Source organism: Nelusetta ayraudi, unplaced genomic scaffold (assembly GCF_046127955.1).
Source record: "Nelusetta ayraudi isolate G7.1 ecotype Tasmania unplaced genomic scaffold, CSIRO-AGI_Nayr_v1 ptg000011l, whole genome shotgun sequence".
NCBI classification, from domain to species: Eukaryota; Metazoa; Chordata; class Actinopteri; order Tetraodontiformes; family Monacanthidae; genus Nelusetta; species Nelusetta ayraudi.
In genome coordinates, this window is record NW_027466061.1 from 17452194 (window position 1) to 17469340 (window position 17147).

Sequence of the window (17147 nt, forward strand, 5' to 3'; positions counted from 1 at the left end):
AGCGACAGACTGGAAGTGAAGTCCTCCACTCACTGGCTGTGGACGTGTCGGTGAACTTCTCGTCCCCTGGTGCTCCTCTCCTGGCGCCGGTCTTCTTACTGGCCCGCTTTAACACTGAAAACGATGCAACAAAAAGTGAGGCCGCTACCTCGGTGTGGTGCCCCGACAAGGTCAAATCTTTAGGCTGGATTTTTTTTTTTCTAGTTCGGCTGCATTAGTGTTTGGTTCCTTGCAGGGCAACTGATGTGGGACGAGTAGGCGAGGTGTGAAGTGCGATGAGCAGGAACAACTTCCTCAAGTGTTTCTGGAACTATTACGACTTTGCCAGCAACGTCTGAAAAGCATCATCAGTTTCACAGCTCAGTCAAACTTATTTTCCAGTCAATTGTACAAAAGAAATCGTGTTGAGAAACTGATCATGATGATGGAGCAGAGGAGTCTCTCATCTGTAACTCCAAAATGTTTCACTCAACTGAATTGAGTTGACCTTATATTTCAGCATTTTGAGAACTATGAAAGCAGCACAAAAATAGAGTCTGAGCAACCAATGCAGTCCTCTAACAACCTGCTAGCTTCAAACTGTGTCCTGTTTGGCAAAAAGGGATTATTCACCATTTGTAAGTGCTGCAAACGGACTTTGCCTTAGTAAGCTTTGGTAAGAAGTCTATTTCGTAAAGGTTTGAGTCTACAATTTGACGACAATATAAAATCAGGCTAGTTAAAGGCCCAGTGTGTTTAGCTGAATCTAACAGTGAGAAAGCATATTCCAAAACATACAGACACATGGACAGTGGGCTGACTGTGTGTGGACAGTGTCAACTCACCGTCCAACGCCGACCTCCCTGAATTTTTATTCTCCTCCGCCAGCATGACCTCCTCTGTAACACAAAGGAACCTGCGGTTATACTCGGACACATTTGTTTTTGCCGCGCCTAAAATTGAATGTGGAGAGGGAGGGACTGATATGTGCGGGGCCAAGCTCTGATTTAGGGTGTCTGCAAACATTTACTGGAGGCCGAGGCCGAAAACCTGCGTCAACATTGGCTTGGAGGAGCCAGTTTGACCTTCTTCAGAGAAAAGCCTCTCGTTCGCTCTTGCATTTTAGCCGAGCTCCCTCTCACTTCCCACACCAACCCACATCCATGCACACAAAAATATGCACCGCTCTCACTCACTCTCACACACACGCACACACACAAACACATATTTGAGTCAGTGATTCAGTGTCACCTTTTTCTCACCCTCTACTTGCGTGGGAGACTGGCAATGTAGATTGCACTTTGTGTGCGTGCGTGTGCGTGTTAGTGTGTGCATGTGTGTGTGTCCAACTCGACAGACCTGATCAACAGTAGGTCCATAAACTCAGTAATGTGCACCTGTAACCGGGCGATTGCTCTGTGAAATCTGGTGGATAAGAGCAGCAGCAGCGCATGTCGTCGTGGAAATAACATTGCAATAAAATTGAAAATTAAAAGGACATTTTCACGTCTGGGGAAATAAAGAAGGAAATAAAACAAAGGCCCATCAAGGAAGAAGATGTGCAAGCCCAACGCTTCCAGATGGGACTGGGATGCTGATGGTTTTGTGTGCGTGCGCAGATGTGAAGTCGCAGTGTGTGCTGCCCAGTACCTGCCCTGTCTATCCAGGCCCGGTAGCCGTTCAGCTCCCGCTCCACCTGCTGCTGCCGCCGAAGCTTCATGAAGGCCCGCCTGTTCTCCACCCGCTCTCTCTCCTTGGCAAACTCTCTGTAAGGGAAAGAATAGGAGGCTGCCACCATGCAATGTGGAACGGATCCATCAACAAGTGTCGAAACACATCAAACAGCGACGCTGACCCACCCCGACAGGACGCCCAGCACCAGGTTGAGCACAAAGAAGGAGCCGATGATGATGAGAGGGATGAAGTAGATCCAGTTCCACATGGGACCCAAGGCGTCGTTAGTCTGAAGAAAAAAAAACAACAACCCAGAGAAGCTCAGTGGTCGCCGCATGTGATGACGGCAGCGGAGCTGAGCGGCTGCGCTCACGTTGTAGAGGACGGCCGTCCACCCCTCCATGGTGATGCACTGGAAAACGGTGAGCACGGCAAACAGGATGTTGTCGAACTGCGTGATGCCGTCGTTGGGGCCGATCCAGGTGTCGTTGCACTCGTAACTGATCGGGCACCTCCTCACGCCGCAGGCGAACGCCAGCGCTGACGAGTCCACCGTCTCATTTTCTAAAAAAGCGATATGATTGGAAATAGTTCCAGTCATAATGTTAAGCTAAACTACTGAAAGGAACAATTGTTTGCTGCCAGCCACATTTAATCAAACTCACATAAACTACAAAAACGTGTTAAGAATAAACACATGTGAACACATTTGTAAGAAATACTTCATTCAAGTTTTGATTTTTCACTAATTTCTCCTAGAGATTAACATCTAGTTTTCATATTGTCAGGCTGTTGGAAACCCAGCTACAGGGCTACTGTGGATCAACGGCATGCACAGATCGTACCAAGAATGTCCATAGATGGCAGGCAGGTGTGGTGAAGCTTTCCGCTGTAGAACTCCAGGCCGATGATGGCAAACATGAGGATGGCAAAGAACAGGAGGAGGCCAATCTGGAGCAGCGGGATCATGGCCTTCATAATGGACTTGAGCACAATCTGCAGGCCTTTAAGAAGTCACAAAACCAGGGGCAGACGGTTCACTGACGTCCCCACCAAACGCATGGATGCAAATCCATTCACTGTCTGCACAGTAGTCATCTAGTCTGAATGTGAATTATGAATGAGTGTGTCCCGAAGACCCTGGCTGTCACCTGCTGCTCATTTTGAACACAAGACAGCCACAGATGCCAAGATCACACATTCGGAAGGGGAGACGCTCTTCTACTGCTACGGTGGAATTCAGGGTGTGAGCTCAGCGCCACAAGAGGAGCAAGATGTGACTGTTAAGATTGAATATGCTGATCATTTTTTGGTGCAGGAATAGAGGTAGAAGACTCACTGGGGATCCCCGACACCAGTTTGAGTGGTCTCAGCACTCGCACGGCCCTCAGGGTTCGAAGGTCCACTGGGATGTTCATGTGGGACCCGGCGGTGGCCAGAATTCTGATGGACGACACACACAACACATGCAGTATTAAAAACAACAGCATCATCATCACCACAGGGTCAATTAAAATGGGGGTGCTCATCCTCTTCTGGTAATGAGTTGCAGCTGCAGGGCAAAACCAGTGTGAAAAACATGATTCAGTTAACCTTTTCAGCGAGTTTCTACTGTTTAATAGTGAGCGCAACGTGGCTCAAATAGACTAATAGACTAATCATATCCAAGAATTAATCTGGTGCCTTTGAGTGGCTGTTTGGTTTCAGGGGCAGTACCAATAGAAGTGGACAAAACAGACTTGGAACGCACACAAGGCCTAGAAACGCTTCCAATTGGCTCAGATGAGATTCAACACCAGACACTTCTGTAAATCCATTCACAGACTGACATATGGCTCTGGCTGTATCACTAATGGTGAAGCACAAGATGGTTGGGTGGTCTAGTGCTGTGTTTGTTAGCTCCCATGTGTGACGCGTTGCTCTCAGAGATGCTCTGCATTTCTGCATGTTACTGAAGATTTCAAGGTCAATTAAAACAATAAAAGAACTGTTCTGGGAAACTTGCGTTCCATTAGAGAGGTATGAGAAATTACATGGAAGTAGTGCATCTACAAATAGGACTGGAAATCTCTGTATATGTGATGTGGGCCTCATGTTTAAAATTGTCTCTATAATATATCAAGTCAAGAAGCCCCCCCTCCCCCCCCCAGGTTCTGCCTGACTTCCGGTGTCCCTGCATCATTATCTCTTTGCCTTTTGCCACAGTGAAGTGATTTTGTTTGAGGTGAGGGCGTGTTAAGGACAAGGACTTCTCGATTAGAGCTGAGAAAATGCAACAGGGACGCACTAAATTCATCCATTAGTCTCCTCATTGGGCACCTCTGTGGTGTTTCTCTCCCTCTCGCTCCTTCTCTCCTCTCTCCCTGACCTCACGCAGCGTGTGACAAATTTAATGACGGAAATAGGTAAAAGCAACAAGAGGATGGAAGTCGAGGAGGTGACTCATTTCCAAGCAGGAAAAAAAGAGAAAACAGAGGAATTGATTTAATGTCACGCATCTGTACAGTACATCCATTTAATGTACCAGACTTGCCCAATGAGAGACAAAGAATCCACAGCCACACACACCTGGCAGGCATTTCTACTCACATTCCGCCCACCCACCCACACACAAACACACACACACACACACACACACACAGAGCGATATCCCTTCCACCTACTCACAAACACTGCAAAACAGCAGCAGGAGCCGTCCACAGCCATCCAGTCTCTAACCAACGTACACCAGGAATTACACCCAAACGTTTCTTGTGTTTGAGTCGAAGGCAAGTGTTTGTTGTTGTTTTGTTTTGTTTTGATCGGGAAAAAAAATAATGTTAGGAAATATTGATCCAGTGCCCTATCGGAAAAAAAAAATAATATTTTTCTTCAGCTCCATCTTCCAACTCGACTTTGAGCAGACTGCCACGGTGACGTGCAACCCACTCGTAAATGCTTTTTGCCATTAGATGGTAAATATGTGCAGCCGATCCACCGAGTGCGCCGCTGAGTCGCGAATTCCATTAAAGTCTTATTCCAAATGTGTCCCCAGATACAAAATATGCTCATGAAAATTTTTTGGCAAATGTTCGGAAAACGTGGGGGAGTACGTGTGTGCATATGCGTGCGTCTATGTGTGTGTGTGTGTGTGTGTGTGTGTGTGTGTGTGTGTGTGTGTGTGTGAGAGAGAGAACAGGGGGTAGAAAGCACATGGAAGAAACTCAAGTGGAAGCCCACGCAGACTCTCTCCTGTAAGCGGGTGGGAAGGAGAGAGGCCGCATGAGCGCGTGAATGAGTGAATAAGGCTGAAAGCGATCAGAGCAAAGTGGCTCGTCCACAACATATTTTTATCCCTGCTTGTTCCGGGCCGGTGGGCCGTGTGGTTATGTCAGAGTGCCGGTCAGTTTGCACGCAGCGCATTGGAAGCGGATGTGCAGTGTGAGTCGGTCTGCAGTGTGAGGTGTGCATTGATGGTAGCTGCTGTAGCTATGGCTACACCACTTGGACCAACTGCATAGATAACAGCACAATATGAGCTACAGTGATACCACTGAACTGTTGATTTCTGAGGTCCATCACATACCTTTTCACAATATGTAAATTCAGTGCCTGCTAACAAAAATATGTCTGGACTACTTTAGCTTTCTCAACAAATATTTCTCTCCTGCGATGTCACAAAGGGCACTGACAGCTCACTGATATATTTTTTAATTCACCCATTTCTCTATTTTGGGATTGAATAAAAAAACTGAATTCTAAAAAATAAAACATTCCATATTCCACATGGCAATAAATATATTCTCTTGAAAAAAAAACAACCTTTTTCCATTTATGTTCCAGTTGACATGCTAAATGTTTAAAGACTGCTGTCTGCTTTAATTTAATGAATTAATGAATAATAAATAAATAACTTGAATAATAAATAAATAAATAAATAAAACCGAGAACATTAAAAATAGAGTCTGCTATTTCTTTTGTACAAATGAGTGAGTGAGTGAGTGAGTGAGTGAGTGAGTGAGTGAGTGAGTGAGAGAGTGACACAAGACTGGTGCAGCAAGTGATGGAGCAGGAACAGAGGAGTGGGAGTCATTGGAAATAGCCTTCAAACCAAACACTGAACAAAAGGAGGTAGCGGCAGCTGCGGCGGCGGCGGCAGCAGCAGCAGCAGCAGCAGCAGCCGCAGCAGCAAAGCTCCTTCAAAGCTACACTTTGAGCACAACCATTCAGCGGAGACCCCCTCCTAATTAAAGCAAACATTCAGTCCGCTTGTGGCAGCGCCTGAATCATCACCACACATACACACAAAGGCAAAGAGGCGTGGTCATTTTTTGTGTTTAGTTTACAGAATGTGAATATTATGTGAAGAAATACTGTTGGTTCCCACCTCTTTGGGCACCTCAAGCTACTAGATGAAACCGGTGTTTTTGAACAATGTCCTCAATGCATTGTCATTAATAAAAACACCTGAACACAGCATCTCTTTACCACTCTATGTTTTGGTTTTGCACTGCATGTGCACCACAACAAACCTGCACAATACCAGTGTAGCCAGTGCCAGAAAGTCCACCAAGAGAAAAAGGGTTCGCTTGGACAAAAGACACTCAGTGACCTTTGGTGTTTTGTGGACACTGTCAAGTATCAAAGGAGCAGCGAGAAGATGCCCCTCTTGCCATTTGCTGCATTGCTATATTCTGCGTATATTGCAATTTATCACTGCAATTTGCTGTTTGCTCACATGCAGGTGTGGGAGGGTGACGCAATGGCAGAGAGGAAGAGGAAAGGCAGAGCCCAGCCAGGAACCACAACACTTCTTCTGCTGCGATTGGCTTTATTCCTCAAAACACGCTGAACAAGCTGAACTTTGCACACAGCACCTTTAACAGATCAGCACATTCACCAGATGTAAGATGACAAACTTTTAGCAATAAAAATGCTGATCTGTCCATTCATTCATTCAGTCTGTCCTCATGCTCCTGCACTGACATGACTAACACTGCATTACTAAATTTCTTTGCGGACACAATGCAAGAAGCACAACAACAGCCTAAAGCACAGACTAAGCTACTGGGACAACATTCAACTCATCTAAATTCAGGTCCGACTCTTCTGCGTTATTTTACTGAGCATTATTTCACAATTTTGATCACAGTTGAATAAATGAACAATATTAACCAAATATAAACTCAACTTTAGGATAAGGTTTTTCTTTATTCCAATTTGCTTTGCTGACACTAAGCAGGCTAATCTTCAACAAACAGAAAGTAATCAAAGTTTAAATACGTGTTTCAACCTATCTACATATTCACTTTATATCTTTACACATTTATTTTTATACTATGCATTGAAAAATTTAGTTTTTAAAAGTAATTAGCGCATTAAATAAATAAAAACAGGAGATTCGTTGTCAAGAATGCTTCCGTGTGTGTTGAACGTGCACTGAAACCAACCGCACAGTCGCAGACGCGCCCTTCCACAGGTTTAAACGTTCAAGGGATGCGAGGCAGAGCTCGGCTCTTCCTCGCTTCCTCTCCAAGTGAAGCCCTGCTGCACAGTTGTTGCAGCAAACTGGCTCGAGAGAGGTTGAATTCATTAAGCGTGCAGAATGCAGCCTCTCCCACACACCTCCACCTACGCCAAGAACGCAGCCAAAAACTACAGTAATCAGCAGCATCACGTTGCTCGCCATTTCAGCTCGCAGCGTTTGCATATGGTAATGTGGGGTTGACTCAACATCAACAAATCGATGGCTTTGAATTAAAATCAGGAAGGAAGAGAAGAAAGAGAGAGAGAGAGAGAGAGAGAGAGAGAGAGAGAGAGAGAGAGAGAGAGAGAGAGGGAAACAAACTGGAGCCACGCATGGAGCGTTGACATTGAAGCAGCGGTGTTGATGGGATTACATTTAAAAAGGAGACATTTATTCTCCATTAGTCAGAGGATAAATGACTGGGTATATGCTTTCCCACAGACAACTCACGTGGGACCGTAGGCTGGTGTTTTTTCAGAGCGATCACGAGAACAAAGGCGAGAGTTTAGGCCACTTTTTCAGAATAATTTCAGAAAATGTTTGTATGAGAGGCACTGGAAATCCCTTTGTCTGCTCTTTGAAGTTAGTCTGCGACGTTACTTTGATGCCGTCGTACTTTATGTTTAACATCAGTCTCGGCGCTGACGGACAAACTCGCCAGTGGAATTCTTATCTGTGCTGTCTGTCTTTGCGGCAGATGGAAAATGAATCACTACCGACTCCTTGTTTTATTATTCATCCCATCGAAAGATCTACAGTTTTAGTAAAGTGTGCACCATGCAGGGGGACAGCAGACACGGGGCCAATAGGAGAGAGCTGATTTCCCTCAGACACAGCCAGGCTATGCACACGCAAACAGCTGTATGCAAAGTATTAGAGGGGATTGACATGACTTGGCTGCAATCAGGGAGTGGCTGCAGATAATTTAGCAACACCAGCCCAACAGGGTTGCCAGCATCAATCCTAAATTTCCATGCACCTGGGCCGCATTCTGATGCTAATTGAGGCCTCAGTAAGTAAATCTGTTTGCCTGCAGGATACGAGTGACCGACCACTTTCGGAATCCCAGCGAATCAAAATTTGGCGCGCAGGTAAAGTTGATCGAGTCGTGGTCCTTCACTGCTACACACCCCGAGCTCAGATTAAGGATTTTAATTGAGCGCCGTGTCCCAGCAGATTCCTGTCTAGCAAACCATTAATATCAGATGGATTGAACGCCGCCAGCGCCGGCCCAGTGGCCTCGATTCTATCCCCACAGGCCTCGATGACACATGTGGGTTTTTTTTTTTTCTTTCTTTTAAGTCTGACTTACTTGTAGTGTCTGCGTGAATGTGTATGTGTGCGGGCGCGCGTGAACGGCATCAGAAAATGTGTCAGATATGTAGCAGGAAACCAGGTCGTCGGTAATGGGCCAGCTGAGGCTGGACCGGGGCGCGGTGTTGGCTGCAGAGAGCTTACGCACGGCTTTGTGCAGTTAAGATCGTGAAGTGACTCGATTTCATTTGTTTCAGAAGATCTTCATGTCACAACAGCGATGCCGAGCGTTTGGCCCGTTGTTTGCCCGTTTTTTGATTTTGTTTTGTTTTGTTCTTTTACATGTCATTGTTTCTTTCTCTTTTTGTTGCTTTTTCATTGCACTGAGCTTTCCTTTTTTAAAAAGCGTGAATATTTTATCACTACAATCGTTCACCGACCTCAGCCAAGTGTAAGCGCACAGTGACAGCGAGTATAAAAGCAGTGTCTGCACTGCAGTATGGCAAACTGGGGTGAGATGAAAGCCACAGTACCCAACTGAAATCTTGAAAGCGCTGGACACCATATCAAGGACTCTCTGACAGCACTTTGAAATTAGCATACTTTATATTTAATGTCGGTTTCAGATGTCCACTTACTTACTAAATTTAATGCGAAAAGGTACAGCAAAATCTGTCAGATTATGGATTGTTGTGTTCTTGAAGAATAACATGAGGGGGCCACCAGTGAAACAACAATGCCAGCCGTCCAAGTCAGACAAGCGATGTGGCACTTTGAACATGAAACATTTGTGCAATTTAAAACGTTTTGGTCAAAGAGAATTGGGCAGATCAGCACCAGGAGAAGATGTTTACCTACGTCGATTCAATTCCTACTGTACTGTAAATGTGGCAGAATTTTTTTTTATTCTATTAATTAATTCTATTTATTAACTTCTCCTTCCAAACCATTTGAATTCACAGGTGAACATATGTAAGTTACTTTGAGAAATGTTCCACCTGCTGCATCCCAACAACAGAGTGGGGGTTGCAACCTTTGTTTCAATTATATTTATGTTGCACTCACACCAACTGGCACCAGTTGTTTTTTTAGTTTTTGAAAAGTAAACTTGGCTGATTAGACAATTTCTCCACTCAGAGAAAATACCCACAGTATTTGCAATAGGTTTACACATTTCTATTATTTGTGGAGAAGATATGCAGTGAAACCTTTGGACCTCTGGCAATAAGACCACAACCAAATCTACAAATTATCAAACTGTAAGACTTTAGCTTCCTAATGTTTCCGGCATGCTGTTTCAGTTACAGAGCGATGAAAACTGCCAAGCATCCACAACTCTTCAAAAGTCTCTAAGTAATGACTGAATTCCTACATTCATGTACCAAGCAGAAATTTGCTTTTCCTCCTTTTGCTGGGAAAAAAAGACAAACACCGGTAGCAACATGTCGCAAAGGAAAAGAATTGAGACGTTGACTAACGAGCGAATTTCAAAGTGTCCAAAGTGTCCACCGCCTCTGGTAATGCTGTCGCACAACAGTTCAGAAGGGACTATTAAATCCCCGCAAACACTGTGAAAACCTGTCAACAACACAGCTGCTGAGCTTTTTGAGCCGGCACTGCCTGGTCGGTAAACATGATGCTGATGTGCTTTTTTATGTAAGAGGCAGAGGGGGAACGAGAGAGGGAGAGAGGGAGAGAGAGGGGGGGAGGGAGGGAGGTAGGGAGGGAGGGGGAAAGAAGCGGAAAGACTGAGGAATAAGAAAAATAAAGATGTGGGTGTGAGGTTGAAATGAGATGTCAGCTTGCCAGCAGCAATCTCGGCACAAGCCTGGATACTGTACACTCAGCCAAGAGTCGACCGCCGCTCACAATTAAAACGCTAAACCCCAGCCTTTTGGGGCAGTGGGGGAGGGGGTGCAGAGCGTCCGTGTGTTTCCTCCAGTCCGTCTCTCTGTTTTTAATCATTCTTTTACGTCTTTTTGCATAAACATCGCCAGTGCCGCGCTCTCATTTAATTCACACAGGTCCTGGGGGCGAATCGAAGCAGGTTTTGAACACAACTGCCAATCCACTTATCCACCCACCTAATGCTGACTGCGGAGCCTGACTGCGCCACAGAAACACACACTCTGCAACATTTATGCACCAAGCTTCCCCGCAAATGTTTCCCCTGTTTAATTGTATGTATGCTTTATGCGATATGCAATGAAATTGCATATCGCATCACATCAGTGTGGCAACAAAGACGACTGGCCTGCAGGCCCTCCCACTGCTTACTGGGTGTCAGAAATGTGACTGAGAATTGGGCTGAGTTTAAAATGCAAAAGCATGCATGACAGCGGCACCAATTAGTGTCAAAACAAGCAGCTTTACATATGTAGCAACTAGAAAAATAAATAAATAATGGTTCTGAATTACATTATTCACAAAAACCCACAGATCTGCAGAAGACAGGATATTGAGCCTCCATGCAAAAAAACAACGACTTCCAACTCGGAGATCAAACGAAGCTCGTCTCACATGATGGACCCCCCTGAGGATGGCCACCTTGCTGAGTTTCAGTGCTTGAGTGCCTCAGTGAGCCATAGAGCTAAACCAGCAGGAGCAATATTCTCCCAGTAGGGTCACCCATGCTGAACAGGTGGAAGAGCAATCCACTGGTCCTCCAGGTTGGGGGTTGGGCACAGAGCAACAACCCAGTAGAATGAAAAGAAAAAAAGGAACAAAGAAAACTGACACTAGGGCTGGGCGATTTTGGACAAAAATAAAATCACAATACACAATTTTTTGGATAAATCTCGTTAAATATACTACTAAAACGGGACAAGTACATGTCATATGTTGTATTAGAAAAATAATTTACTAACAAGTAGTGGCGAAGGCAGCATACAGAATCACTTCCTGGTTTTAACATCTGCTGTAGCTAGGACAACTACAGATGCGAGAACGACTACAGTGGCCTAGAGGCGCCGACCTGGGGGAGAGGAAAATTGATTTTCCGATTTGCCTCTTTTTAACATCTTGACTAAAAAAAAAAAAATCCAATTTCGATTGAATATCGATTAATTGCACAGCCCTAACTGACACTATAGTACAGGAAGGGGTTTTCAGGGTCATCAGTGGGTTTTCAAATTAATGGAAGTCGTGAAAGCCCAAAGTAAGCTACTGGCAAGAAGGTGGAGGTCCTGAACGCCAAATGTAACACCTAGTGTAAGGCAGTGAAGGGAGAGCTGAAGACCCTGAATCACACCTACAGCTCTGGAAAGACTCTGGGCCAGAACAGACAGGAGTAGAGATCCTTTGTTGCCACCCTATATGCCAACATGCATGAAAGGTATTAAGTGAGTAAGTCACAGGGTGGAACGGGTATTAGTGTCACTCATCTGGGAGAAGTACCAGAGACGTATTTATTCTTTTCGTGACATCAAAAAGGGCCTATTTCCAGCAAAGTGCATTTTGTTGAAAATTTTCTTAAAAAGTGGAGTAAGAGCTTCAGGTTTGAACATAGCTCCAATTCAAAAACCTGCCTCACAGGCTAGTAGCTGTACCTTCACAAAGACTGAGTGAAAGTGAAAATCTTGATCAATTGTAGCACCAAGCAGAGTTTTGACAGTTGCTTTCAAGCCAAAGCCACGTTGCATAACAATAAATATCAGTGAAACCCTTCATTCCATTCCAGAGTTTTCTTCTTGCTTTCTAACTTAAGTTGGACAGCAGCAACTCTGTTTTGGAAATACGAATGGTCTGCCCACTGACAGTCTGCAGCTAAACACAATCACTGGAAACAGATTTGAAGTTGGTGAGCCACAGTGAAAAATGTTAATATTTCCTCCTCCAAGGACCAGTTCACCAGCGCTTAGCAGAAACATCGACTTAGCAGCCTGCCAATTAAAACAAACATTTCTCTTTGTCGAATACAAGTCAAGTTGTCATGGAGACAAAGTGATTCTACTCACCCACTGAGCACAACAATGAAATCCATGACGTTCCAGCCGTTCCTCAGGTAGGAGCCTTTGTGGAAAACAAAACCAAGCGCCACCAGTTTGATCCCCGCCTCGAAGCAGAAGATCCCGATAAAGTACGGTTCTGTTTTCTCCTGAGGAAAGAAGCAACAGGATGAGGTCAGCAACAAATAGACACTGCAGTTAAAATCGTCAGGCTGCGGCCTAAAAACAGGCGATGACGCGTTGAATACAAAGATTTCACCAAAGTGATGGGACGTATTTCCCATGACCATCTGGAACTCAGCCCGTTTGGGGAGGATCCATGTGGGAAAATAAACTTGAGAGGGGATTAGTTGGCAGAGTGCAACTTCTGTGCGTCACATGCAAGAGGAGACAGTTGGTAACAGCGCGTTGCTTCCTGTCTTTGCAGCTAAACCCCCTCCACAGCAGAGACAGCAACCTTCCTCAAAGGATGCCAATTGATCCGGTCAAGTTACAACCAGCTGAAACACAGATCTGCAAAATTTCCAACGTTCAGAAATGTTACTGTCTCGCATGTTAAAAATTCATCAAAGTTGCAGTTTGACAGAAATTAATGAGCCTCTTATGACTTATGACCCACAAAAATTTCAGAGACAGTGTTATTAATAAACATTGTTCCCCAAACTCTTGTATTTACTGGGTACAGAGGGTCAGGGGTCACAAACTTCTCATTTGTTTAAAGCTAAAGCGATACACACGATGTGGGTATATAATCTTGATGCACGGCAAACCTTTAATGTTGAGATTCAAATTCACATATTAAATCCTGACCTGTAGAAACTACTTACATCAGCAAAAACAATCAATCAATCAAACAATCAAACAATCAATATCACACCTACATACTAAAGAGTTTCTCATAATTCAAATTGCTCTAAAATAAATCTCTCTCTTTTTACTGTACACAGAGATTGTACTTAAATGTCTTGTACTGACCAGTCTCTTTGCCATCGGGGTTTTATCCTCCCCAGGAAGGTGCTGCTCCAGGGCCAGGACCACACAGTTGGCAGTGATGGTGGCCAGGATCATGTACTCAAACGGTGTAAGAGCCACAAAGTTAAGGCAAGTACCAATAAACGCCAACGCTTGCAAACACAACCAGCACATCATGTGAAACAATGGAGGCATTGCTATCATTAGATTGGTAGATGTATTGATCAGACTGGAAAAAATAATTACATGGGTTAGAGCAAGAGATATATCACCTATACTTGACACAGCTACACAAACATAAAAGAAAATGGAAAAAAAACATGCACCTGGATGAGGGACTGCAGTATCCATGGCAACCTTGCTTTTAAAAGTGTTTTTCAAGAAGAGAAAATGATTTTTTTTTTTTTAAATGGGAAAAACATGGAGACAGCGGCTGACAGGTTTAACTAGACAAACTGCAGCACAGCTGTGAGAACGGCCCACACCGCAGAAGAAAATTGTCTCACTCATTTCATTGTTTGTGTGTGAGACACTGCAAGACGTGCTGTTGTTTCAGCTCTCACTCAGTTTAGTTGTCCACACATGTATAGTTTGCATAGTTAAACAAGGTTCACACAGTACTGGCTGACCTCACCTATGAAAATAATAATTATCCCGGATTTATTTGATTGACTTTTGCACGAAAAGTTCCTGAGAATCTCCATCATGGTCACTCAAGACATTCTGACGACGCTTCCTCTGAGCTTTAGGTAACAGTTTTTACTTGACGTGTTGATGTAAATGGCCCTGTGGCCACATGAAGCAACCATGACTTGACGCCTTTAATCGCAAAAAGGTAAATTAACTTTATTCGAATGTTGCTTCTTTGTGTCACAGACAGTCCACTCCAGCTGTAACATCCGTACAGTTGTCTGCCTTCTGGCGCTAAACGCTGGGCAGCGACAGGTTGCACAGTCTTATGTAAGTATATACTATAATCCCCCAGACAGCATATTTCATTATTAGATTTAGTGTGGATTATTTTAACAAATCACTTGTCTGGAAAAGGGTGTCAACTGGAAGATTTATTTGGGGTGATTACTAATTAATTTAAAAGCCATGTGATGCAACATTTTGACCCATCATGCACTGCGTCCGACTGTACATGCATTACACTCACATGTGCCTGTGACTTTCAGTCCCTCCACCTTCCCATGAGGCCACTGATTCTTGCTATCAATCTTCCTGCCTTGAGAGAAACGGGGTCACTGACTCACAGAGGAGCCGTGCGAGTGGAGGCCTCAGGGACCATCACTGACTCACATTGACAGGTCCACATTATTGCCTCTGACAGTCGTTGAAAATAGCTTAAGTGGGAAAAACTTAATAAGTCCCGCCCACTCCGCTACAACTTGTTACATGTTACCAAAGAGATGTTCAACACACAAACATGACAGCCTTCTCTAACACTTTGTCAGCTGGCTGTTGTATGAATTTCATTAAATTAATCTTTTTTGACTGGCTTGAATAATTATGGATTTGCAGATTTGAAAGTGTCTTGGCTATTTCCTAAGCTTAAGCTACTTCTTTAGAAAAACAGCACAAGACATAATGAAATCTGACTTATTTAAAATAAAGCAAAGGTTTAGAAATCTGTTGAGTGGTGAGTAACTGTTAACTATTTCTCAATATAAAACTGTTACTGACTGAGAGTCAGCAAATGCATTTACAAGTAAAATGGTCCAAATCTCTCTGTAGCAATTTACTTGTGTAAAGGATTCCATAACTTTTGTTTCTAAGGCAACATGTTTTATTCAAATTAAGTAAAGGCAGCAGCTGCCTTGGACTAAAGAAATATATATATATATATATATATATATATATATATATATATATATATATATATATATATATATATATATATATATATATTGTGTGTGTGTGTGTGTGTGTGTGTGTGGGCCTTACATGTGTACCTCAATACAATGCATTGTCTTTCCCTTACAAGAAAATTGACTAGACTTTGCATTAAGATTTGGTCTTATGCCAAACTCGATTGGGGGCCAATGGTTCTGATGGTGGCGCCAACAAATCAATCTCAGATTTTAAAGCAATTCTTCAGCGTTATTGTCAAATAAATAAAAGAGAAATGCTGTGCGACTCCCACCAGTACGTAGGCTTGGTAAAACGGAAAGAAGAGAATTGAGGAAGGCTCCAGGAGGAATGAATGCTGGCGACTGAACTGGTTTCAAAATGAGGCTTTAGCAGAACAAAACAAAGACTCTAAAATTTGGCTCAACATTTATGTACATATTCCGAGGACAGGTTAACTTCTCTTCATGAGGGACCGCTATGAATCAAGCAGAAGGCCCCTGATACTGACTTGACCATTTCACCAGGAAGAACGGCTATTCTCTCACCGTACATCCAGTGAAGCGTGCAATCTTTAGTCTTATTCTGCTTTAATTACTGTCCAACTACTGCTCTGAAATGAAGTGCTCACTGAGAGCTTGACTGTGGAGGAACGCAGCCAAGACTGTCAGGGTGAAGGGTGGAGGAGAAGATAGAAGAAAGGTCTGTCTAGTTTAGAAGAGACATCTGTTTGTCAATATAACTGATCGTGGTAACACAACAGAAGCCTCATCAGGGACTTTAAAGACAATTACCATCAATAGGGCAATGTGAAATAAACTATAAAATCATGTTATCCAGATCACTGATAACAATGTGAGTGTTTGGATGTAAGGGTATTATTTATTTATATATTTATGTATTTATTTATTTATTTAGTTGAATATTTAAGTGATCCTGTACATTGTTTCCTTGTAGTCATTTTCATGGACCCCAGGAAAAATCTTGTGTTACTGCATTAATAGCCAAAATGGATACAATATTCTTAACAATATTAAATGACTGAGTTTTACATAAAAAAATTAACTAATTCTGTTTGGTGAAGTGCACTATCAAAGGTACAGCAGCAAAGTTAGAGTTTAGATTTTAATCAAAATGAGTTTTGTTTTTTTTTTTGCCTTGAATAAAACTGTAAGTAGTGTCATGAGCTTAGTCGGGTTTTCTTGATCTGTGCCACGGCTGCGGATCCATCCTTGTTTGCATCTTAGATGCGAGATGTGCAAAAAAAAAAAAAACAACACCAAAAAAACAGACCTGGGTCTCACCCTGTCAATACCCTGACATGTGCTGCTTCTGCGGCCCACGATCTATCACAGCACTACTGGCCAGCTCTCTCCCACATACCTCTGTGAAGCCAAAGCCGGCCGTCGCGTGGCCAGCTAGTCTTGACCACTAGCCCCGCACTCCCACACAGCGCGCTGAGCCTGTGGTTAGGTAACAGCAGGAGACTGGCACACTGTGCTGGAAGGGGGGTGTAAGATATGAGGTAGCAGTGGGTAGGTATGGCAACCCAGGCAGGGATGCTGCTCAACTGGCTTAACTGTCAAAACAGGACCGCAATCTATCGCCCAACACATGCGAACATATGTGAACAGAGGTGAATTTAGATTTCAGTCGGCACGTACAGGCTGCCCTCACGCCTCATTGGCTGCCGTGATGGAAAAATGTGACTCGGGCTGCTATTCTCTGTCAGATCTGACCAAAGTTGGGCAGCAGTGAAAAGCTGTTGGCGGTAGGAGAGGAGCACTGCCTGGCGGAGTTGAACTGACACCTACTCATGGCCAGGTTCACATTCCAATGAGCACTAAGGCAGCGGAGATGTGCCCACACGCCGCCCCCACAGCGAGAGGAGCTGCTTGTGATGATCGCCACACGCTAACTTTCTGTCTCGTGCCAGTGTGAGAGCCCACGGAGCCCACAGATGA

General features: G+C 44.0%; 1 protein-coding gene across 4 annotated transcripts in view; it reads right to left on the reverse strand.

The window, feature by feature from the left end:
- The window catches only part of LOC142885255 (voltage-dependent R-type calcium channel subunit alpha-1E-like), a 40216-nt gene extending 26780 nt beyond the window's left edge, over positions 1-13436 (reverse strand). For all 4 annotated transcript variants that reach the window (XM_076021534.1, XM_076021533.1, XM_076021531.1 and 1 more), the window contains exons 1-9: positions 13336-13436; positions 12370-12509; positions 2993-3096; positions 2499-2657; positions 2027-2217; positions 1839-1942; positions 1630-1745; positions 825-878; positions 34-114 (exon numbers count right to left, since the gene is read on the reverse strand). In XM_076021534.1, the coding sequence (XP_075877649.1) occupies positions 34-114; positions 825-878; positions 1630-1745; positions 1839-1942; positions 2027-2217; positions 2499-2657; positions 2993-3096; positions 12370-12509; positions 13336-13428 (1042 nt within the window). In that variant the 5' untranslated portion in view covers positions 13429-13436. The remainder of the gene's footprint in view (positions 1-33; positions 115-824; positions 879-1629; positions 1746-1838; positions 1943-2026; positions 2218-2498; positions 2658-2992; positions 3097-12369; positions 12510-13335) is intronic.
- Positions 13437-17147: the final 3711 nt, after the last annotated feature.